Raw genomic sequence first — 24,312 nt, 5'->3', positions numbered from 1 at the left:
GCAGAATTGTAATTGTCATCTCCCGACACACCCTCAACTAGCTGCAAAAAGATTTATTTTTGCAATACGAAATGTTACCTTTTAAGTCCTTTAAATCATAATAAAATAAAATAAACTATTTTTGGAAGTTTTATTTCTGTGTAAAAAAATAGTTAACTTGAAAAAACAAAAGGAGCATGAGCATGAGCATGAGAGACCACCCATGGTTGTCCTTCTCCGTTGCTGAACAGGACCGTAAAATCCTATCAATACAACGATCATACGCTTCAACGGTCTAATGGTGTTTCCCTTATCAACAGCATGTATGAATGCGCTGAAAAGATAAAACATCAAGATCATCAAAACTAGATCTGGAGCTTATAGGTAACAGTCGTTGGCCACCAACGGCGCCCGCCATGTCAGTTTGTAGATCTCGGGGGATTGGGACGGGAATGTTAGTTAACACAGGTTGCTACCAAGGGTGGGTTCTATACGATATCCACACCCCCGCGTGTGCCGGAAAAACTACTTCTACTTGGGATTTTGTTAGTGGGTAAGGGTAATGGCCAGGATTCATCATAGAGGATGATGATGCGACCCAATAATCAATAAATTTGGTTTAATAGTATTATGTATTATGCATTCTCAAGGCAAAACATCGGATGTTGCGGATGAGACTTTTCCCGGTTATTTGGTGTTGAGTTTAGCATAAATGGTTCAATCTTAGACAGCCGGCTGTGGAAAGATAAAACCAAAATAATATGCGAAAACGCAAAACCGCCCGGATAGAAAAACACGCAATCGTGGGACAACAAAGACGGAAACGGCAACGAAAATCCTTCGTATCGACCGCAACGCGCACCGTTCAAGATCACCAACGCAACTCATGACATTGTGAGGAGCTGATTGAAAACAAAAATTAAAATAACGAAAATGTCCGGTCTTGAATCAATAACGCGACAACGATAAGGTTTGGAAATAAGCAAATTTCATTAGCAGAATTCTCAAAATTAACAGAAACCGTCCTGAAACGAGCTCGTCCGAGTTTAACTAGCCGTTTCAGTTTTCTTGCAAAAACCGCCCGAGCAACATAATCAAGCGCGACGCGAGTACACAGAAGCAACTGTCAACTCAGGCAAACCACCCGTAAAGTAGGTACACTCCAGAAAATGCACATACACACAACGGGGGGAAATAAACAAATCAACGGCGATGAAAATCAAACGCGACGCCCCGACGCGAACCGACTGAATGCACAAAACCAAATCTTACTGACCTGTAGGCAAATAAAATAGTATATTAAGATTTAAAAGGAACAATCTCACCGGAATCATTCCATCCTTGTCTCCAACAAAGCGGCATTAGGTTGCTTGCAGCTTTGACACACCGCTCTATCACCATACTCGCCGGTCACCATAGAGTCTTCGGATAACACTTTCCAGCGTTAAAGTGTCATCGGTAACCAGAAACGCAGCGAGTTTGGGTTGCCGAATCAGCACCCACGTTGTACACATTTTCATCAAAACAAAAAAACTACTTTAAATTCGGATTTTCCGAACCGGGGAGCACGCATTGCATTATTAATTAGAAAAATAAAATATTTATAAAAAAAAACTGTGAAGATAAAGTTTTGCAACTGGGCCCAAATGAAATGATTGGCTTCAAAACAAAGCACTCGAACAAAACAAATGTCACTTCTGTCAACGCTGTGAACAGCTTGCCCTGCAGGAAAGGCATAACGTCTGACAGCGTCTGATGGGCGCAAGATCGATGAAATCAGCAACGTGCCACAGAAACAAAGCAAAAATAAACCACAGAATGAAAATCTTTGCGAGCCTCAAATTATACAGAAAACACCAAAAAACCGAAAACATTCACTGTGCCCAACTCAAGCAGGCTACAAACAATCTTTTTGACACAATTTAGACACTACCACGCGCGTTCAACATCGAAAAAAAACACAAAAACCCGACTCGCCCACGACTAGCCAACCGCACTTGGCCAGTGCTGCCAAGCTCCCTCAATAGTTAACTTGAAAAAACAAAAGGAATCCAAAAAGTTTTAGCCAAATCCATTTTCAGTTTTTGCTGATGTTTGTTGAATACCGATAACTCAATCAATTTACACTTTCCTTAAAATAATTCAAACTACCGGGGTAAACGACTGAAATTTGAAAAATTATTTGAAAAAAAGCAAAATTATTGTTTATGTGAATGTTTAATTTATAAAAAGAATACTTATTACTAGAGGGCCTGGATCTTATTAGAGAACGGCCATCTCAAACCAAAGTACCAATCGAAGCACGAGAACTGTCAAACGGAGGTACCAATAGAGCAAAAGATAAAGGATTTTGCTTGATATAAAATATAATTAAATAAACAGTTTAAAAAGAATCAGTTAAAACTCTCCTCCCTACCGTTTTTGTGTCACCTAAATTTCAAACCCATACGATCACCTCCCGACACACCCCCAACTCGCATCAACAGAGAAAATTCCCGCCGAGTTGGTTAGTAGCTCAACCCTCAATTACGGTGGCTGGCGCGCGTTAAGCTGCCCGCAAAAGTGGCGCTTGGCTTATCTCAAAGCCGAGTGTAGTTCAGCGACGCGATGTGAAGTCTCACTTTTAAGGTGTACGCCTCGATCAAAAGCCGGCCGCGACTGGACCCCGCGGTGGCTTCCCTCTGTAAACGAGACTTCCAAGAGCGGAAGCCATTCGTTATTTGCTTGCGGAGAAACACCATTATCGACAGAAGTAAGGGAGAGATATCGTTGGAAGAAAAAAAAGCTGACGGATTCAATGGGTTTGGATTAGAGAGCCTGGAGCTTATTAGAGAACGGCCATCTCAAACCAAAAGTACCAATCGAAGCACGAGAACTGTCAAACGGAGGTACCAATCGAGCATTAAACAAAGGATTTTGCTCGATTGGTACCTCCGTTTGACAGTTCTCGTGCTTCGATTGGTACTTTTGGTTTGAGATGTCCGTTCTCTAATAAGCTCCAGGCTCTCTAGTTTGGATTATAAACATGGACTGTTTATTGAATCATCCGGCATAAACATTCAATTTTATCAATTGATCGTGCTGAAATTGACGTTTAGTGTCGCCTTTGACGGTGGTCTACATTGTAAGCAAGTCAGCTTTAAATTATATTTTCACTGGAATGACAATATTGTAAAAATCACAAAACAGCAAAAGAAATTCGTCTTATGCAACAAACCAAAAAATATGCTTCCTTGAACACGCCATCAACTAGCATCGATCTGAATCGGTGGATCTTCCTTAAAAGACGCTCTTACTTCACCCTCAACCAGCTCTAATCCAGCATCTCAATGCACGACTGGAACACAGCCACACGATTGCATAACCTATGCCGCAGCTAATTGCCACGATAGATGGATGGATGCGCGCACAAACAGCTGAATCTTCCGGCAATTCTTCGATGCGCTTAGCCGGCCATAGACGGGGCTGCGTATGCGCGATTCAAGTTGGCACATAAATCAACCAAGATTCGCTATCCATCCCGCAGCTGCTGCCGTCGCGGGCTCAAGAGGGGCTTCTTCTTTTGCGGCAGACGTTCCGACGACGACGACGATTCGTCGCGTGAGGAATCCTCGCCAATCCGCAATAAATTGGAAAAGCACAACCCGGCGTGGTCGTCACAGCTGGGTGCGATTTCCGAGAAAAGCCTCTTGCTGACTGTCGCTGCTTTTGGGCTTGGGGTCAGTGGTGCTTTACTTGGTGAAAATTTGACCCCGCAATGTGATGTTTCGACTACCAGAAGTTTGGTTTATGGATGGCCCCGAACTTCAGTTGATCGAATCTCGACGAAAATTACTCTTAATTTTTATTCGTCACACATAGCTACAATTTAAGTGATATAATCCCTGTAACATAACCATATAAAAATTAGTTAAGAAAAAAAAACATATAAAAAATTTCAGTGTCACATTCCAGTTCAAGATAACAGAATACTAGAATTAGGGACCAATGAAAATAAATTATGTGCCGATATCGATGGAGTCCACAGTCATCTCACAAATGCGGAACACATTTCAAGCAAAACAATGCCAAAGGGCCGTTGTGGGTTTGTAAACAAAGAGTGTGTCCTGCTCACGCTAGAGGATGTTTACATCTGGCATGAAAGGGATACACTCTTTGTTTACAAACCCACAACGGCCCTTTGGCATTGTTTTGCTAAATTTGTGTTAATTTATCAACCAACAATTTATTTGACATTACTACTACAATGAACTTGTTCAGATCATTCTCGAGTTATTTCACTAAAAAAAGTTCTTTCTTTTGATCAAAACACTAGTCTATCAAGTGCAGCAAAATACTGCCTGAAAATTGCCTGCTTCATAATTGGGATATGAAGGATTTTAGACTTCGTCCATAAAGTACGTCACGCAAAAATCAGCCAAAACAAACATGGGGACACTGTGGAGGTTTTCCCCTGTCCCCTTAAAATAGTGGAGCATCATCAATTCCCGTCTATCCTATCCTTGGTGCGCGGTGCAGAGCCGGCAATGGGCACTGCCATGGTGGTGAGAAGATGGTTCAGAGAAAATTGGTTCTACTCCCAACTATTGATTCTAAGGCAATTTGTGCTTAGACCATCATCACATCACATGGCAAAATTCCAGACTGCAATCCGCTAAAATCACCGTCTCCTAGCGAAGCGAAGTATCCATCCAATTTTGTGGGCTTGTCATACAAAATGGGTACGTAAATGCATGAAAATATGTGGGTAATTCTCCGCCAACTCTGCCCGACCCCTCTTCGCTTTGCGTGAAACTTTGTCCTAAGGGGTAACTTTTGTCTCTGATCACGAATCCGAGGTCCTTTTTTGATATCCCGTGACGGAGGGGCGGTACGACCCCTTTTTATTTTTGAGCATGCGAAAAAAGAGGTGTTTTCACTAATTTGCAGCCTGAAACGGTGATGAGATAGAAATTTGGTGTCAATGGGACTTTTACGTAACATGACTGTAAATTTTTTTGGAACATGTCATTTTATGGGAAATTTAATGTACTTTTCGAATCTACAATGACCCAGAAGTGTCATTTTTTCATTTAGAAAAAAATTCATAGGTAATCAAAAGACGTGCCCAAAAGATTGAAGATCTGACTACCCTATCATAAGTTATAAGTACTTTAGTGTTTTTAATACAATTTTTTGAGGCCGGATGACAGATATTTTGATAAAAATAAGTGTTATTTATACACTTTTTTAAGACTGTGTAGTGTATTAATGCATGTATTGTATTCTTCATGCATGCGAGGAAGGCACCAACCACCTAGAGGTGGATTTAGTAACGTTTTTTTTTTATAAAATCGCGATTACTCGTGATGTTTATGAGCAAACTCCTTATGTTTATACATCAAAATTTTTGTAATTGTCTGTTCTATAACTTTGTAGATCATTGTCACACTATAAAAAATAACCCTGCAAAGTTAGAAAAACACGCAATTTTAAACAGAAAATTTTGTTCTAAATGAAAAAATGACCCTTCTGGGTCAATGTAGATTCGAAAAGTACATTAAATTTCCCATAAAATGACATGTTCCAAAAAATTTTACAGTCGAGTAACGGAAAATGGGAGAATTTTTAAAACTTTAATTGGTGTATTTTTCGATGAAAAATACGTTTTTCCGGATTTATGAGTACGCCATTAAATCGGGCGAATAATTTCACATAAAAATTCCTTTGACACCAAATTTCTATCTCATCAGCACCGTTTCAGGTTGCAAATGATTGAAAAACACCACGTTTTTCGCATGTTCAAAAATGAAAGGGGTCGTACCGCCCCTCCGTCTCGAGATATCAAAAAACAGACCTCAGATTCGTAATCAGGGACAAAAGTTACCTCTTAGGACAAAGTTTCACGCAAATCGAAAAGGGGTCGGGCAACTTTTCCCGATTTCGTGTGAGTTGGTAGAGAATCACCCATGGATCTTTATATGGATTTTTCTGATCGATTTGGTGTCTTCGGAAAAGTTGTAGTTTATAGGACAATTCAGAAAAAAAGTTACACACTAAAAAAAATCACCCCTTTTTTTCATCAAAAATTTGAATCCCATTAGTGCATGTTAGTGCAAAATCTGGTTCCAAAAATATATATTTGTTGTTTTTTTTAATATCGATGAAAATTTGAAAGAATTATTTTTCAAAGCTAAATCAAATTAATAATTGAACAGAATACAAAACATTTGATAAATTCCACCGTTTTCGAGTTGAAGGCACTAAATATTTTTACGTTCGTGATTTTTTACACCCCCCTCTTCGATTTGCGTGAAACTTTGTCCTAAGGGGTAACTTTTGTCCCTGATCACGAATCCGAGGTCCTTTTTTGATATCCCGTGACGGAGGGGCGGTACGACCCCTTTCATTTTTGAGCATGCGAAAAAAGAGGTGTTTTTCAATAATTTGCACGTAATTTTTACGTAAACGTTCGTAATTTTTTACATTTTTCAACCTATTTCAAAAATGTGGAAAATATACTCAAAATTTCTTAACACTTATAGCACCAACGGGGTCAAAACTTACGCGAAGCACCAAGGGGGTCAAAAAAGTTGTAAATGCAACTTCAACCGGCTGTATCTTGACGAAAATTCAACCGATTTGGATGATTCTTGTTACATTCGATCCGGAAGAATGCCAAGAATCACCTCCAACAAGGTAGATCCAAAACAGATGCGTCTACCTTAAGTTATTATAAAAAAAACTTTTTTTTCAAAGGGTTGTATGAGCCGGTGGAAGGGAGCGGCCGTGGCTGACTGGTTACGGTGTTCGCTTTGTAAGCGAATGGTTCTGGGTTCGATGTCCATCTGCTCCCAACGAGAATGATTAGAACACAGAAATTAGAAATGATAAATATGAACGAAAAATCAAAGTCGCTTGAGGCGAGGTTCAAACCTCCGTCCTTTGGATTGGTAAGCAAAAATGCTAACCACTAGGCCATGACAACTTGGTGAGCTTGGACTGGAATTAGGAATACTGTTACAGAGAGCGAGTTGTGGCGCTATAACCACGGCAAATAGTGTCCAGGGCATTCGTGGAAATACAGTGTCCCATCCCAGAGGGTCCCAGAGTACCAAACCTTCTTAGCATGGTGCTCCCAACGAATGCAACCAAAATCTCGGAGCGTATGGTGGTGTGTCCCCACGCTTCTTCCTCCCCTGTCGATTCAGAATTGTGCTGTTGTTCGAACACTCAGTGCTCAAACTCAACCCAATTACGAGTCATCTCTGCGATACGGCTTTACGCAGTAGGCCTGGCCGCTTTAACGCTTGTGATGTTTCAATGCATTCCGATGCAATGGCGCACTACAAATGTTAATGAATGACAAGAAGAGTGCTAGGCGTCATCTAACCTAAGGCACTCTCCAGGATCCCTTCGAAAGATTGGCTGCGCTAGGGTCTGATTAGATTAGATTAGATTAGACAAAGGGTTGTATGAGCCGGTGGAATTGCATTTCCAACTTTTTTGACTTCGTTGGGGCTACAAGTGTTTATAATAAATTAAAAATGCAAACTTAAATTTGCAATCGTAAAGTAATTTTAATTTAATCTTTAAAAACGGGTCAGACTTTTAAGGGATAAAACACTTTTTTTAAATAAATGTTATGTACATCCAACTCAAGAGAATTGGAATTGGTCGAACGGCTTAGTGTGATTAAAATGGGTATATTTCCCCAAATTACAAAAAAAAAACTTCAAAAATGCAAATAGAAAAATATTCTTAGCTACCTGAACAAAATTATCAGAAATGGACAAACATGGTCACTATTTAATGAAATCCAAAATAACAATTTTTTTGGTCCTCATCCGAAAATTTTGCCGAAGACAACAAATCGATTTCCGATATTTTACAATCCATTTTTTATGGACAGCTGCTAAACATGTATGAGCAAACCAATTATGAAAATGTCTTCTGTGGTCCTAGGGAAGCCACCCAAAGTTGATAGCCAAATAAAAAAATACAACTGAAATCTATTTTCTGTTTTCGAGAAATGTACTTATACAAAGAGACAGTTTAGCTGTCAGCCACCATTGCTAGTACCAACCACTAGTGTCTTGCTTTTATCTACAAAGACTTCGCCGCCCTGGGCTCCTAAGTGTACGAGAGTATGGCATGAAGCGACGGCGCCGAATACCCATATTTACACAAAGAATTTTAGAGCGCCCGCCGCGGGATTCGAACCGGCGACCTCTGGATTATGAGTCCAGTGCGCGGTCCGATTGATCCAAACGGGCGGGACTGATCGTGTTTGCAATGTATTTTTTTCAGTAAGGACGCTCACATTTAAATATAAAGGTTTTAGAACCACTGCAACGGTTTAAAACCGTAGCCAAGTCACCGCCGACAGTACACAGCCGCTTTGATAATCAGCTGAACACTTTATTGATTTCATTAGTGAAACTCTTTCTCATCCTCAAGCAGATATGCTGCTGTAGCAGTATGACAAATCAAACGATTTGTAATTTTCTCATCAACCACCGAGAGTGAACGATCGGTCATTTAGCTGTTTACGTTAAATGTATGGGATTGTGCGAAAACGTATTTTTTCTCAAGACAAATTATTCTTTGCAAATATTAAAGAAAAGTAACAGTGCAGATTTGAAAATGATCAGTTGATACTTGTTTGAAGTGAGCCAAACGTCACGTGTCATGGTCTTATTTGTAACACCGGCTTTTCCGGAGGCTTCGATGGCCATCACATGGAAAAAATGCAGAAGAAAGAACTGCCCAGTGAGCATCACCCAACCAAGCCAAGGACCAGCAGGTGAATGGCGAAAAATTTATGAATGGGCGAAGAAGACACACGTGTAAGTGATATGACACCAAACGAGTTGTGCGTCTCAGGGGCGTTGTGTGCATTTACATTTGATGATGATGCGGGCTATTACCGCCACTTATTGAGAAGCGCTTATTTTGTTCGTTTGCCCTGAATGAGGTTAAGGCATTGAGAATTGGCTACCTTAGAGTTGAATAATGAGGTAAATTTTACTTTCATAATCGAGGAATATTTTCGCTTCCATTAGATCAATTCTACAAACAATAAGAATGTTTTTGTATTTTTTACTTGTAACCGACAGTTAAATAAAAAAAATCCTAAGTTCATTCATCACCAACCATCATCTTATCACAACAAATCAGTGTTCCCATAAGCAATTATTGCACCACCGCCAGTCGTCACAAGTCGATGTAACACCTGGTTCAATGCACTTTTCTCCACGTGAGCTGTCAGGTGAGAAAACGGCAAGAAAAAAACTCATTCTAACCAGTTCCACGTTTCCACATTTCCAACTTCCATCACGTACATCACGCAACGCATTCCAGCCAGTTTCCATAGTTCACTTTTACCGCACACAACATGAGAAGACCCGTTTTCAAGTGTCATCTGCGATTGAATGGGCAGGTTTTCCTCTTTCCAGTGGTCGTTTTTGAATCATACTACTATTTGCTTTAAAAAAAACTTGAATGGGTTTTTCTAATATTTTTGAACTTTACTGTACTTTTTTAAAATAAAATCAAAGTTATTTCACAAAAAAATTCAAAATTATTCCACTAAGTGGATTCATCCAACGGGGTTTTCCCGATTATGTATCACGTGTGCATGTTTATTTCTCTTGATACTTCATCATCGAGTTTAGCCGATGATGTTGGATGCCACACCGCAAAACCACGCAACATCCCTCGCACGAGAAGAGAAAATAACTCACCGCAAAAACAGGTGCCATCCACTATCACTAGATGGCATTACAGTCACATTTGGATGCCACAGAAGTAAGCAAAAAGCAATCCGAGGAAAATGTCTGCATAAATATTGGCTGCGGTGACTTCCCGAGTTAAAAAAGTGGTTATTGATAATTTTTAGTGTTCAAATTTTCTGAATTATGCACAATTCTATTTTTCATTATTATAAAATTGGAAAAATTCTTCATCTTTTCACAAATCAACATTATTTTGTATTTTATTAATTGGGTGAGAATTTGCCCATGCAATCTCTGTGTAAAAATGTATTTTGCATCAACAGTTTTTCCTAATAAGGCTCCCTTCAGTCTTGCGGGTTGGTTTTACAAAATGGGCATGTAAATATTCGGGGGGGGATTTTGTGCTTGCTTTGGTGTCTTCAGCCAAAATATAGGAATATTCAGAAAAAAAAATGTTATACGCAAAACAAATTCCAGTTTTTTTTATTACTATTCATCACTAAAAGTTGAATTCCCAAAATGCGTATTTTCAAAAAAAAAAATCTGTCGCACCGTTTTAAAAATATGGGAGTTTTTGGGAATTTTATATATATTTTTCAAATTTTTGCAATTTAAAAATACTTTCTACAGAAAAAAATATTACTGCATTTATTACATTTCGAATGAATAGGCTCGTTGGAAAATACACTGAAATAAGCTCATTTTTTACCAAATTCAAATTTTGCTTTTTAAAGAACATTTTATGCAGGGGTACTTTTCTTTCATAAAATATTTTAAACAGCCAAAAAAAATTTTAGAAAAAATCTGAAATTGACTGCAACTTGAAAAAGTTGACCCTAATCAAACAATTGAAACCTCCTTTTTGATTGCAAATTTGATGTTGCATCTAAAAATGATTTTTGTAATTTTGTGAGAATTTTTTTCGATTTTTTGCCAAAACTCCTGTTTTAGATATTTTGTCATTCTTTACTCTAGAGCAAAATATTCCCTTAATAAAAAATTAAAATTAAGAATAAAATCATTTTTGGAATAAATATTTTAGTGAAAAATGTCAGATATAAAAAATCTAGAGAATTACTCAATGATTATTATGTTAAATTATGGCAACTGTTTTGCTAAAGAGAAGCTGCTTTATTTTCATTTCTTCAATTACCTAAAAAAATACTAACAATCCTCTTTGGTAAAGAATAAATATTTGCAATATTAAGAAAAGAATGAATGATTTTTATATGTTAGCAAAACTAAAAATAATTGATTAATTTTATGTTTTATTTTTTAAATCTTCAAGAATTTTCTGTATTGCTACAGGCTCACAAATACTACATAACATAACAGCAATTCCCACGAAAACAGCATGATTCGAGGAGAGAAAAAAATTCTCCGATCGGGCTCAAAATTTTTTTTGGTCGTATGTAAACTTAAAATGCTGTTTTGAAGGTCTCGGGACCAAAGAGGCTTTGTCTGAAAATATTATATCAGATTCCTCGAAAAAAATTACATAACTTACCATAAAATGGTGAAGTTATGTTGTCAATACTCTGAGATACGATTTTTTGAAAATAAAAACTGGGGTTTTCGACGCGCCACGCGCAGAAATTGGAAAATGTCGAAAACGGGAAAAAATCGACTTTTTCACTAAAACTGCGATAACTTAAAAATTTCAGCAATCTATGATCTATACATGTTAGGGTACCAAAATTTTTGTAATTGAAATACGCAACTTTTCGGACCACCCTAACACGCCGTAGGTCACCCTGATGGCCAAACAAAAAAAATACTGGTCTGATTATTTTGGCCAAGGAACCCCAGAAAAATGTTGAGCCCGATCGGAGAACTTTTTTTCGAACCATGCTGTTTTCGTGGGGAATGGAGCATCCGCAGTCGAGCAGTTTTTGACAGTTTGCTCCATAAGAAATACATTGTAGAAAAAAGCAAAAACTGCTCGAATGGAAGTGCTCCATTGCTGATAAACAATAACAAACTTAAAAAAAAACCCCTTTGAAGGAAATCACCATATTTCAGTTTTTTTTACCATTTAAGGCCTAAATTTTCAAAAAAAAAAATTGGTGAATGATGGGAAAATTATTCTTACGACCTTTCGAATATTAAAGGCTAGTTATGGAAATTTTCATTTTTGGGTCATGTATGACCCATCATGCCTGAAAGGATTAAAGAAAAGGTTAAACAAAACGTGTCACAAGATGCTTCAAATAATATTACATAAATGCTCTATAGTTTTTCTGGTTTTTTTCAAATACCAATGAATTTATAAAACTATGTATATGTTTATTTTTTTTTATTTAAGAGTGCTTTTTTGGAATAAAAAAGCAAATATCAAAAATAAAAAAAGCAAATATAATCTTTTGAAAAAAAAAGTAACAAATTATATTTTTATGACGTTTTCCATTTAATTAAAAACCGTAAAATGAACTTCTTTACGATACACATCAATCCAAGCTTTTGCACCAAGATTTTTGTTACAGTCGTTTTAGTATCTTCAAAATTACGAAAACTATCGATATGATTTTTTATTCATCCCCTAAAGTACTGCCTTCAAAGTTATTTACAACAAAGTTTGACTATTTTTACAGTTAGATTGTTGCAGAATGGGGTACGTAAGTTTAACAATTTTGGAATAAAAAGACAACAACTTCCTTGGTTACTAATCAAATTAATCGCTCTACAGCATTGCCTTGGCGTTCTCGATTGTGAGATTCCTACTCGAAACTAGGTGTCCGAAGGTTTGGTTGTCGAGGCAACTGCAAACTTCTTTTTACACCTTAGCTTCCATCCACCCGAGATTCGAACTGACGACCTTTGGATTGTTAGTCCAACTGCCTACCAGCGACTTCACCGAGGCAGGACCCAGAGAGACGATTCCTACACCTGGACTGAGCTATCGACCTAACCCTTTAGGTTAGACTGGGGCCAACATTTACTTCCCCATCCGACGGAAGGCGTGGTCAGACAAATCTCGTCTCGAAAAATGCCACCGGGACCGTCTGGGATCAAACCCATGCCGACTGGGTGAGAGGCAACCACGCTTACCCCTACACCCGTTCCTTGTTTACTGTGCACCCTTAATTTGACCTCCTAGACCCACCTTCACCTGTACAGATCGACTCAGAATCAAGTTCTGAGCAAATGTCTGTGTGTAGGATGTTAATCAAAAAACTGTCACTCGATTATCTCCGGACAGGCTGATCGGATTTTGATCGTTTTGATCTCATTGATTTGATCCATACAGTAGATTTATGAACGTATTTTTTTATGATGATCCAAACTTTCCTACTCGGGTATCCTCAAGCAACTCCCGTACAAATCCATAAACTGTGGCTTATGCTGTAATGCCAATAACAATAGCTGAACAAGTCAGGTAACTTTACCTGGCAACCCACTCCAGACATCTCCCCCACTATGGTTGAGCTTTTGTACCGACTGACAAACCGGCTCTGTGCGATTCGTCGTTGGTGGTTAATATCAATTTCAAGTGTATGTGCCAATGGCCTCTTATCTTGTGGGGTGATGGATCCTTGAGCTGGGTTTTGTGGTTTTACATTTTTCACTATTGCATCTTAATTTTTCCCCCCAGATAACAAAAACCGCCCCCTCTTCTCCCCCCGCATGGAGTACAACGAGTGGCTCCCGGTGGGTCGCGGTGACCCGCTGAAGAATGACCCCACGTACGACTACAGCCCGCCGGTGCTGGACCGCGTTCGGTACTGGTCGGAGAACCTTGCCAACAAGGACAAGGGCAACGACATTCTGCTGCTCGGAGTGCCATCGAAAAAGGCCAGCAACCAGCAAAAGGCCATCGTAGAACAGCAGCAGCCACAGCAAGTTCCGTGGGGGTCAAACAGCGGGCCAATGAGGCGAAATTACTACCACCACCAGATCAACCAGTTACCAACGGTGTTGATGCCACCGCCGCTGAACAACCACCTGCAGCCGGACGGAGGGGACGGGTATCTGTGGACGCAGGCCAGCACTCATCAGGCACAGCGGTACGAAGGACTGCCCCAAGGGGAGGGCTTCCGGTATCGGCCGCAGCCGGGACCGGTTCCCCAGCAGCAACATCAACCGCAGCCACATCCTGGGCATAGCTTCCAGTATCAGGGTGAGTTTGTCTGAATTCCTTATTAAGTTTATTAAAAACTACAGAAGAATAAAAATTAGGATGACAACATTTATGTTAAAATTACCATTTTTTTCCAAAATATTCTAATCATACGAAAATAGGTACCTGTGCCAAATCAACACAATGCACAAAAATAAAATATAACAACAAAATTATAATTATCTGAAAACCCTAGTTAGTTATTCTTTCTTTTTAAAGCTTAAAATAGTAAAACAAATTGATTTGACACTTCGAGAAAGGTCTTAGGCTAGTTATTCAAGCTCAAAAGTTAGTTTATTTTACTATTATTCCAGGTGGAAATGCTGTAAATTCCTATTCTCGGTCATTTTCAATAATATGGGTATTTGTTCAATATAACAATATCTTTTCGACAGATGTCAAAAATGACAAACATCGAAGAATCATGCTAGTACATTATCCTGCGAAAATAACTGATATGGCCCATACCTTCGGGCACCGGAACAAGTTCACCGGAAACGGTGCACTGAGCTGATGTCAATTGGAGGCCACATGCACTCGGTTTCGATGTCCCGTAGGACATCTTTATGTCAATTATTTTTGCAGGATAATGTATTGGGATGATTCCTTGAAGTTTTGTATCGTTTCCAACATTGTTCTGTCAAAAAGTTTTTGTTATATTGACCAAATACCCATATAGGAGGGCCTGGGTATCCCAACGGAATCCGGAATATCTCCGGTAAAAATGGACCATATTTGTTCCCCATCTGACATTTAAAAAAATAGACAAATCTGGATCTTTTGAAACCGGAAGCATCCAATTTGGTCAAAAGTTATAAGAAATTTAAAATGAAAAAAATAAGGGTCATCTGACTACCCGAGCGTTTGACCACGGGTATGAATCTTCAAGCAATTTCAATATGGCGACTAGTATCAGAAGAAAGTGAGGCATTTTCGCTAGTTCTCACTGTTTTGTGTTCTGCGTGCACGTCCGTAAACATCGACCACACACATACTAACACAAAGCGCCACCAAGAGGCAAAAGGTGAATACGAAAATTTTTGGCACTTTCGTTAAAAATATGCGGTTTTGCAAAAACAAATAACAAAACCAACTTTTAAGTGTTGTTCAACTGTCAAACTTGTAATTCGTTGCTGATTTGCTCGAAAATTTGTTAAAAATAATAAGTTTTTTTGCAGCACCCCTTTTGGACGGACATTTCTGTTGTCACCTTCTGGTTCCTTGGATTGGCCATGGAAAATTTCACAGTGTAATATACAGGGCAGCTACCACCACGTGGCGCCACTGTTTCGAATGAGAAAATGATACAGGTTTTTCAGACGAGTTTCAATCCCGTGGTTTGACTGTGATTCATGCAAACTGCTGCGTGATAAATTCCAATTAAGTTAAAATTAATAAAACATTTTTAGTCATCTGACACCCATGATGCAAAAGTTGAAAGATTAATTTAAGTGGGGGTGACATTGGGTCTGGGGGGTGAGATTGGGTCAAAGTGATTTTTTACTGATTTTACCATTTTTCAGATTCTTCTCAATGAAACTGAATTCTGTTAAAAGTAGGGCGTCCAATTTTCCCGGGTTTTGAATTTCCCGGGAAACGGGAAAAATATTTTTTGAATCCCGGGAATTCCCGGGATCCCGGGAAATTTTTGCAGCAGTCATAAAATCTATGTTTTCATTATATTTGTTACGTTTTTCTAGCTTAAATCATAGAATTAGCTCAAAACAGTTAATGGTGATAAGCTACACTTCAATCTGAACATGGACAGCAGTCTTTAGATAGTGTAAAACACAATTTAAAAAATGTGTATTTTGATGTGCTTTGGAATTTAATTGAACCAGAATTTTGAATATATTTCTTTTATTTTTTTATTCATATAATATAACTACAAAAGCTTATACAATTTCATTGAAAGTGTCTAAAACAACAAGAAATAAAATTATACCAGACAATATAACACTTTGGATAAGTTTCGAATTTTATGTTTTATATTTAAAAACATATTTTAAAAATTATCTTTAAGTCACTACCAATCAACTACCAACTGGGGATAATCGGGACTACAGTCTGAATAGGTACAGGAGATTTTAGAGCAATAAATTTGGAAATTTGTGTACTAATTGTTTTGATCTGTTCCTGTTGTAATCGAAATCAATCAAAACAATCAGAACATTATTTCAAAAACAAATTAGCTTAAACAGCTGTCTTAATTCGTTACTTTTTCCTGATTTGCTCCAGATGCCGGTTTATGATGAAAAGTTAAATAATTTTTAAAATATTATGCTTTTTTCAAGTTTTAAGTCATAAATGAACGTGAATATAATAATAAGTCTTTTTTAAATAAATAATATTTAGTAGAAAATATCTAAGGCGCAAAGCATTTTGCGGATCTGTAAACAAAAATTTTAACAATTTTCCCTGCCAAATTAATGTTGTCATATGCCGAATAAAAATTTTAATGCTTTAAAATGCTTATCGATTACTAATTTCCACAACCAAATCTGAATTTCTAGACCAAAATTTGATATGTTTTCAATTTCGGGAATTCCCGGGACAAAATATGAAAAATCCCGGGATTCGGGAATTCCCGGTTTTGGAAAAATCCCGGGATTTTTGTCCCGGGAATTCCCGGGATGGACGCACTAGAAGAGTTGTGTAGGGGACATCTTAACATGAATTCGCTGAAAAAATCTCGTTCTTAGAACAAATCCTGTTATTTTGGCAGCTGTCTAAAGTTGAGCTGGTGGTGCTTTTTTGCACCGATTTGATGTTTGTGAGCAGGGTTACCAGGTCTGAACAGAAAAAATCTGCCAAAAAATCTGGAAAAAATCTGGCAAGCCACTTTTCTCAAAGTAATAAGCAATTTTGTGTTCAAAAACAGTGTATTTTCACTATTTATACATTATAGATTCATAAAATAAACAAAATACATCGACAAAACAATGTGTGGAAGAAAAAATTTTTTTTTTTTTCAAATTGGTAACTCAAAAAATCTGGCAATGCCAGATTTATCTGGCAACCTGGCAACCTGTTTGTGAGTCAAAGTAAAGTATTTCCTGCATTATTGTACCGAAATTTGATCATTAACTATTTTTAGCTCTGGGCGTTAGAAGGTTAAGAATGCAAAATCCAATGGAAAAGCTTGGTTTCATAGAATGATTCTATTTGTGTCAGAATTTGCCACAAAAGTTAGAAATGAACAAAATGCAATTCTGTTTATCAAATCTTGAAAAGTTTATGATTGGAATCAATCTTAACGTTATACAAATTTTTCTATTTTCCAGGTCCAAAGTACACCGAACCTCCCATGTACCACATGAACTCGTTCCACCAGCAGGCCGTCCAACCCAGCCAGCAACAGTACACGACCACACTGCGGCTCACAACCCCCAACGACATCGGCCACGGCAACCCCAAGAAACCAATCCTGCACACGATCCTCCAGAACGAGAAAGCCTACCCGTTCACCAAAACCGCCATGACCAACACCATCACCGAGTACACGTCCAGCTTCTACAACCCGCAGAACATCAACGCGATGGCCACGACCATCATCCACCCGCCGCAGACCACCGAGTACCTGACGGCCGAACCCACCAAGGTGTTTCCCACGGTCAGCACCTCGATGAAGGCACCTTTCGTAACGCCCGCAACGTACGTTTCGCCAATGACCTCCACGACGACGACGACCACGACGACCAGCACCACGATGCGACCTTACCAGCAAACCATGGACCCCGTGCTGGCGCAGTTCAACCAACCTCCACGGCCGGTGGCCCCACTCTACCTGATCATCGAAGGTCACTCCAAGGTGAAAACGTACGGACTCAACAACAACGACACCCTGATGCAGCTGCCCAAGCTGGTTCCGGTGATCGGTTCCGAGGATCCCGTCATCCGACACGTGGTCAGTCGGGACGACACCGGGGGCGCGCTGCAAGTTCCACACGTAACGATGAAACCTTCGACGACGACCACCACGACAGCAACTCCTCCCACGACCTCCAAAACACCACCGGCGGAACCGTCCACCTCCGATGAAGAAACCAGCGAGGAAAAATCCGCCGTCAACTCGATACTCAGCCTGCTGGACGCGTCCTTCGGGAACTTCCTGCTGAACGGCGAGTCCGGTGGAAACTCGCTGGACAGCGGTGAAGGCGACAAGGACTCGAAAGCGCGGCGGAACGCTCGAAGTGCCCGAGAGCCGGAAAGCCAGCAAGTGTACGTGATAGGCTCCTTCCAGGTGGGGGATCAGCAACCGGAAGCGTCCGGAGACGGCTACCGGAGGGGAGTGGTGTTCGACGAAACGAGTGCCAGCATCGATCGGGATGCATTAAGACAGTGACCACACCCGGAAGCGATTATGGACGATTGTTAAGTTTGAGCAACCTGGAACGTTTGTTTGGAGGGCCACGCTGTTTTGGGAGTGGCAAATTTCTTGTTGAATTTCATGTGACCATTTGTAAATAGAAACAATAAAAAAAACTAGCCATTAATTTTGACTACTTATAAGGATTGAGTGAGTGAATTTATTCATTGGCAGCTTCTTTTGTAGGGGTTTTATGTTATACAGGTTCTCAGCGATGTTTTTCATGAGAAAATAACGCAAATAGGAGGAAGTCTGCTTTGTAGAAAACTCTTTGGATTAGGCTGGTTTTGAATAAAGAAATGTGAGAGTAAATAAAGGCAAGTGTTTTCACTCAATCACTCCGAATGCTAATTTTTGACAGGCACATCAGAGGATTTGGAAAACGGGAACTGTTGATGATCTACTTTTTAAAGTGGATAAGGTAAAATCTCCCGAAGTATGTTCGCTAGAAGTTGGATGATTTTTGAGAAGGTAACTGGTTTAAGGAGCACTATAACTTGTGAACGGTTGGAAAATCTGGTTTTTTGTAGTAACGCCTGTGCATAATTGTATAATTGTACAGAGAAACCTCTTTTTACGCGGTGGCGTTACGCTTTTTATTTCGTCGATTTCTTTAAAACCATGCAATATTTTTGCAAGCTTCAAAAAGCGTTTTGTAGAGCTGAACAAAACCTACAAATTGCCTTTAAAAGGTTGCAAAAATGTTGCGTCGTTTTAGAGAAATCGACAAATTAGAAAAACGTAACGCATCGCGTAAAAAGAGGGAGCTCTATATGTGACAACCCTATCACAAGTTATGAGTTGGTCAGTGTGACTGAAGCTTATTTTTCTAACATTTTAAGGATGGCTATTGCTACATTTTAGAGGAAAAAAAATACTACACCAACGAGGTGGATATAGTTTTTAGTTTATTAAATGTGTTTCCACGGTTCGTAACATTACGTAACGCAAGCTCAAAAATGAATAAAACAGGAGTGACTACCCGCTAAGAAATTTAACGGTCCGATCGACCTTCGTCTGCCCGATTTTATTAAACCATCAGACTTATCTGGCGTTTCATTCCTCAGAGGGTAAATGCTCGTTTTTTTGCCAACATCACGGCGATTTTCAGTGCTAAGCGTTACGAAATTGTCTTACCACAGATTATTATGTAGTGTACAGAGTAACCTCTTTTTTGCAGATGCGTTACGTTTTGTAATAGGTCGTTTTCTCTGGCTCTGGCACAACGATTCTTTGTATTTTGTTTTCTCAATTTTGTTAATTTAATCTAATCGGTCTTTATCGGTGAAATCTGACGCAAATTTTAGAAGAAAGATAATGAAATTTTAGGTGGATAGGTCGACTAGGAGTCATAGAAGAAGATATAAAGGACGGAAACTAAGTCAGCGAAGGGCCATTTGAGGAAGTATGTGTGTGTGTGATCAAGTCTTTTAGCCTTCTAATTTGGCTCTGTACAAGTACTGAGCGAAACACACAGTAAATGTACAGAGACAACTTATTCCTGCAGCGTCATCCATAACCCTTTTTAATGTTTAGAAGTTAGGAATTAAATCAAATTGTTCGCTCAACAGCATTACCTTGGCGTTTTCTATTGCGAGCTTCCTACACCCAAAGTTAAAGAACGAGAGGATAGTCCTCACGAAAAGAAACGTGAGAAAAGTGCTATTTTGCGAGAGTATAGTCCTCTCGCGTGTTCATTCGTTCATTGGAACAGTTCATCCTATTGAGTGGCTTATATGGACACATGACCGCCACTTTGTCACCGAACCACGGTGGCCCACACGGCAAAGGCACGGTTCAATATGCCGAAGGTCTTGGGTTCGAGTCTCGGTACCGGTACTTTTTTTTTTGATAGATGAACTTTTTTGAAGATGAACCCATGAGTAAAGTACTCTCGGTAATTTCGGGATTTATCCTCTCAGTCCGCACACAGTACCATTTTACTACCGAATCGTGCTCTTTATTCTCTCGTATGCCGATGCCCAGTTCTGGGTGTACTCAAAATCAAAATCGGGCTGACAAGGACCGATCGGAGCGTATCCTAAGGCTTCACAATTTCAAGCAATCCTTTGACCTATAAGCTCCCATCCACCTCGGGATTCGAACTGACGACCTTTGGATTGTGAGTACAACTGTAGACCAGTGACTCCACTGAAATAGTTGTTTTCAAGAGACGACTCCTACACCTACACCTGGACTAATTTCTAGGTTAGGCAGGGACCAACATTTACTTTCCCATCCGATGGAAGGCTTAATCAGACAAATCTCGTCTCTAAAAATTCCACCGGGGCCGACTGGGATCAAACCTAGACCAACTAGGGTGAGATGCAACCACGCTTACCACGCTTAAGTTATTCCAGGTGTGGGAGTCGTCTTCCAGGTTATACAAACAAACAAACAACACACCAAACCAAGCTTCGGTGGAGTCGTTCAATAGAGACCACAAAAGACCTTGCAATAATTATGGGAGAACAATGAAATAAAAAGCGTAACGCCTCGGCGTAAAATAATTTTTCTGTGTACATACAGTTAAACATCGCATAGTGCGCAGGCGTTACGCTTTGTAGTTTGTCGATTTGTCAAATTTGTCGTAATATTTTTGCAATCTTTTTTAAGCAATTGATTCGTCTTGTGCCCATCTACAATTAGCTTCAAAAAGATTGCAAACATATTATGTCATTTTAGAGTAGGCGAAGAAATACAAAACGTAACGCCTGCGCACTATGCGAGGTTTAACTGTACTCTAAAACGACATAACATTTTTGCAATCTTTTCGAAGCTTATTGTAGGTTGGAACAAGACTGTGATATCGCAATGAAAAAAACGAATTGTTCCGTTTAAAAGTTATGTTTCGTTGCATTTTATTGTCTTTGTCTCTATACAGTGTATTGTTCTTAGGTTTTACAAGGTAACTGTGACACTATTGATTCTTTGTCTACTTATACGTGATGTCCTCGTTGCACCACTTCTGTTTCTTCAATTTTATTTTCGAGTATTATTTCTTCGCTTCACCGCCCTAAATTTGTAACACTATCGCGTCTCCTAACCACTAAATAAATATATTCATCTCGTAAAACAACTCTCTCGTCTATGCACATTTCCCGGTCCCGGCCACCTTCTCCTCCTCCTCTCCCTCACAGCGCCACATCCCGGTACTTCCGGAAGTCGTCCGACTCGTTGCCCAACGACTGCCGGCTGTTGTTTGCACTGTTGAGGTACGCGTTGCTGTACCCATAGCTGAGCGTCGAGTGGGTCGCACTGTACGGTGCCGCCATCCCGCCACCTCCTGGTCCCAGGCCGTGGTGCATGTGATGACCGCCTCCTCCGTGCATCGCGTGATGAGGTGCTGCAAAGTAGCCACCACCACCGCCTCCGCCTCCGTTGGCCATTCCACCGGGAGTGCCCGCTGCCGGTGGGAAGTTGTTGTGGTGCATGTGGTACATGTGGTACGGGTGCATTTGGTGGGCGTAGTGGAAGTACGCCGGTGGGTACGCGCTGTAAGCCGGGTTGTACGCGATCACGTTCCACGGATTGAGCGCGTAGTTCTTGAGCAGGTTGTTCCCGTACCGATACTGAGCAAAGTCGTTCTTCTTGTATGGCAGTGGTGACTCGGTCAGGGTGATGTTGCCGAGGTTCTCCAGCGAAACGCAGTTCCGGCCAAGGATCTTGCTGGTTTTGTTGGACTCAATCGTGTAGTAGATCGGATCGTTGACCGCACCCGACGTCGGGTCGGTATTCATCTCGATCACACTGTTGCTGTCTTTGATGCCCTTTCCACTTTCATTGAGCTTGTTGTTGATCTTGTTCTTGAGGTTGTTGTTCAACACGCTACTGCTATCCGTCTCATCCGTTCCCTTTCCCTCTTTGGCTGGAGCTTTCTTCTCGATGTTGTTGTTATTGTTGCTAGATCCTAGAAATTTGGGCGGAAAAATGAATCGAAGATCCAGCAGCGATTGCGTCTTCTTGCACTCCGGACCAAGCGCCGGCGGCGGAGGTCCAATGTATTGCGACGGGTTCAAACCGAATATACTAGCGTTGAACTCGCTCTGAGACCCGTACAGATTGTTATACGCCGTGTACTGCTGCACAATGTCCACCGAGTTGGTCTCAACGCCAGGAACGTAGCCCGGGTTGTCAAACCCGGTCGACGGTCGGCGGCTCATCTGGCTGCGTTTGCTCGCCCGCAGCGAGTTCAATCCGTTGGTGGTGAGGGGTGCCCCCACCGTTGTTCCGTTGAACGGCGTGGTCGGTGTCGGGGTCGTCAGCTGGAGACGAGACGCGAGCGATTCCAGCTGCGATAGGACCTTCTTTTCCTGGCGCCATCTGGAAGGAATGAAAAAAAAAATAGTGAGGAGCTTTATCTAAGTAGCTTTTTTGTTAAGTTTACATTAAAATTTTGAAGTTAAAAAAATGTTGTTTTTGCCCCCTGAACGAGACTTATAACAATTACAAGTATTGTACAACTGTTGTTGATAATAATCTGGTAGTTTTTATTATGTTTGTGCTTGTTCGGTACAATAAAAGTGCCAACACAAAAAAAAACTACAAGTTTTCAACCTTAAATTTGAATGACTTTGGGTGTTTGAAAATTCTCCCAGAACATTTCATTTCCCTATGTAGGTCCCTAATTTTAAGGACCGATTTTGAATGGGGAAGCGAGGCAAAAACTTTAAAAAATATTTGAAACAGTTCAATTTCTTGGGGTTGCTAAATTCTTGGGATATCCTGGAAAATTTAAAATTTATCGGAAATAATTCTGATCCTGCTTCTAATTATTATTTTGCAACAAAATTGTATCAAACAGCAATTGTATCCATTAATGACTTGGCTGCTTGTAAAAAATCTCACAACTTTTAGAAAATATATAAATTTTCTAATTTTATAAGCTGTTTTCAAATCGTATCAAATCAATACATTGTCATTCGTATTTTTTGTTGAGAAGTATTAATATTCAAATCAAAGATTTTGGACAGTAATTAAAATACATACCCCACGACCATAAAATTTTAGACTTTTTTTAATGAGTCCTATAAACAAATGTAAATATTGAATTTATCCCACTTTCTCCAATTGACATTGAAATATGGTGTGAAAGGCATAAACTCAATGTATACATTTGTTTATAGGATCTAGTAAAAAAAAGTCGTGAATGGCTTTAAATTTGTCTCTGTGACCAATTCGATTAAATATGTTTGGAATAATATTGAATGATAAAGTTGAAAAAAAGAAAATCATGCCGAAATTATGCTATTCATGGATTTTTTCTTCAAAATAAGGCTAACTGGTTTCAGCTTTTGTATAAATAATCATTGAATCTACCTTAAAAACTTACTTCTCGTGCTTTATTTCTTGATCATTATTTCATGAAACCACAAATAAAAGTTTTCATGTATTTGAAGCGAGTTTTTGAATTATGTTTGAATTATTTGGGAACCTTTCATATGATACGAAGTTGTTTTTTAATGATTTTGAATGGAGATAAATTACTTCGCTTAAAATAATATCAGATAATAATCAGATAATAATATTCATAGCTCAAAAAGTGGTTTAAAATTAAACGTTACAAGTTTTTCATATTTAATAATCCTTGAAATGAAATTAAAAGACGGGCTGATTAGTTCAATTTGAACAGTAGAATCAAGATAGGTTCTCTCATTATTTTATCTTGCAAATTTTCAAAACATTGGTGCCAAAAAGTTAGCAAAATGTGTACTTCCGCTCGAATTTTGAGAATTCTAGGGAAATTTACAAATTCCCCGGGAAACGGGATATATTTTTTGTCGCGAAATCCATAGAATTCTTGGGAAATTTTTGCCCGAGGCGGGAAATTGGACGGTCTAACTGCGTAATGTTATTTCTTGTACTAAGCATATTAAATTTTATTAAATTTTTATACAAGTGTACATTTTTGGAAACACATTTTGACAGTCCCTAGAAATTATGATAATGTATTATTTATATTGCCTTGAATTTTTCATCACTTGCTACAATTTTGCCGAAAACCTCGAATCATTAAACATATGGACTATTTAAATCAAGACTAACAATTCAAAAGGGCCAAAAGTTCAGTATTATGCCCTTTTGAAATGTTAGTCTTGATAAGTATAAGGTACCCGCTATGCCCTTTTGAA

At 39.4% G+C, this 24,312-nt stretch overlaps 2 protein-coding genes across 5 annotated transcripts in view; one reads left to right on the top strand and one right to left on the bottom strand.

Moving 5' to 3' along the window:
- LOC6031934 overlaps nt 1-18,497 on the top strand; it is a 65,287-nt gene extending 46,790 nt beyond the window's left edge. For both annotated transcript variants that reach the window (XM_038256818.1, XM_038256819.1), the window contains 2 exons: nt 13,288-13,812; nt 17,097-18,497. In XM_038256818.1, coding sequence (XP_038112746.1) covers nt 13,288-13,812; nt 17,097-18,157 — 1,586 coding nt within the window. In that variant the 3' untranslated portion in view covers nt 18,158-18,497. The remainder of the gene's footprint in view (nt 1-13,287; nt 13,813-17,096) is intronic.
- A 2,515-nt stretch (nt 18,498-21,012) lies between these two features.
- LOC6031935 overlaps nt 21,013-24,312 on the bottom strand; it is a 56,814-nt gene continuing 53,514 nt past the window's right edge. For all 3 annotated transcript variants that reach the window (XM_038253372.1, XM_038253373.1, XM_038253371.1), the window contains exon 6: nt 21,013-22,504. In XM_038253372.1, coding sequence (XP_038109300.1) covers nt 21,316-22,504 — 1,189 coding nt within the window. In that variant the 3' untranslated portion in view covers nt 21,013-21,315. The remainder of the gene's footprint in view (nt 22,505-24,312) is intronic.

The sequence above is a fragment of the Culex quinquefasciatus genome, chromosome 2 (assembly GCF_015732765.1).
Source record: "Culex quinquefasciatus strain JHB chromosome 2, VPISU_Cqui_1.0_pri_paternal, whole genome shotgun sequence".
Classification (NCBI taxonomy): domain Eukaryota; kingdom Metazoa; phylum Arthropoda; class Insecta; order Diptera; family Culicidae; genus Culex; species Culex quinquefasciatus.
Note: the sequence above shows the minus strand (reverse complement) of the source record. Positions and strands in the feature narration are given on the sequence as shown.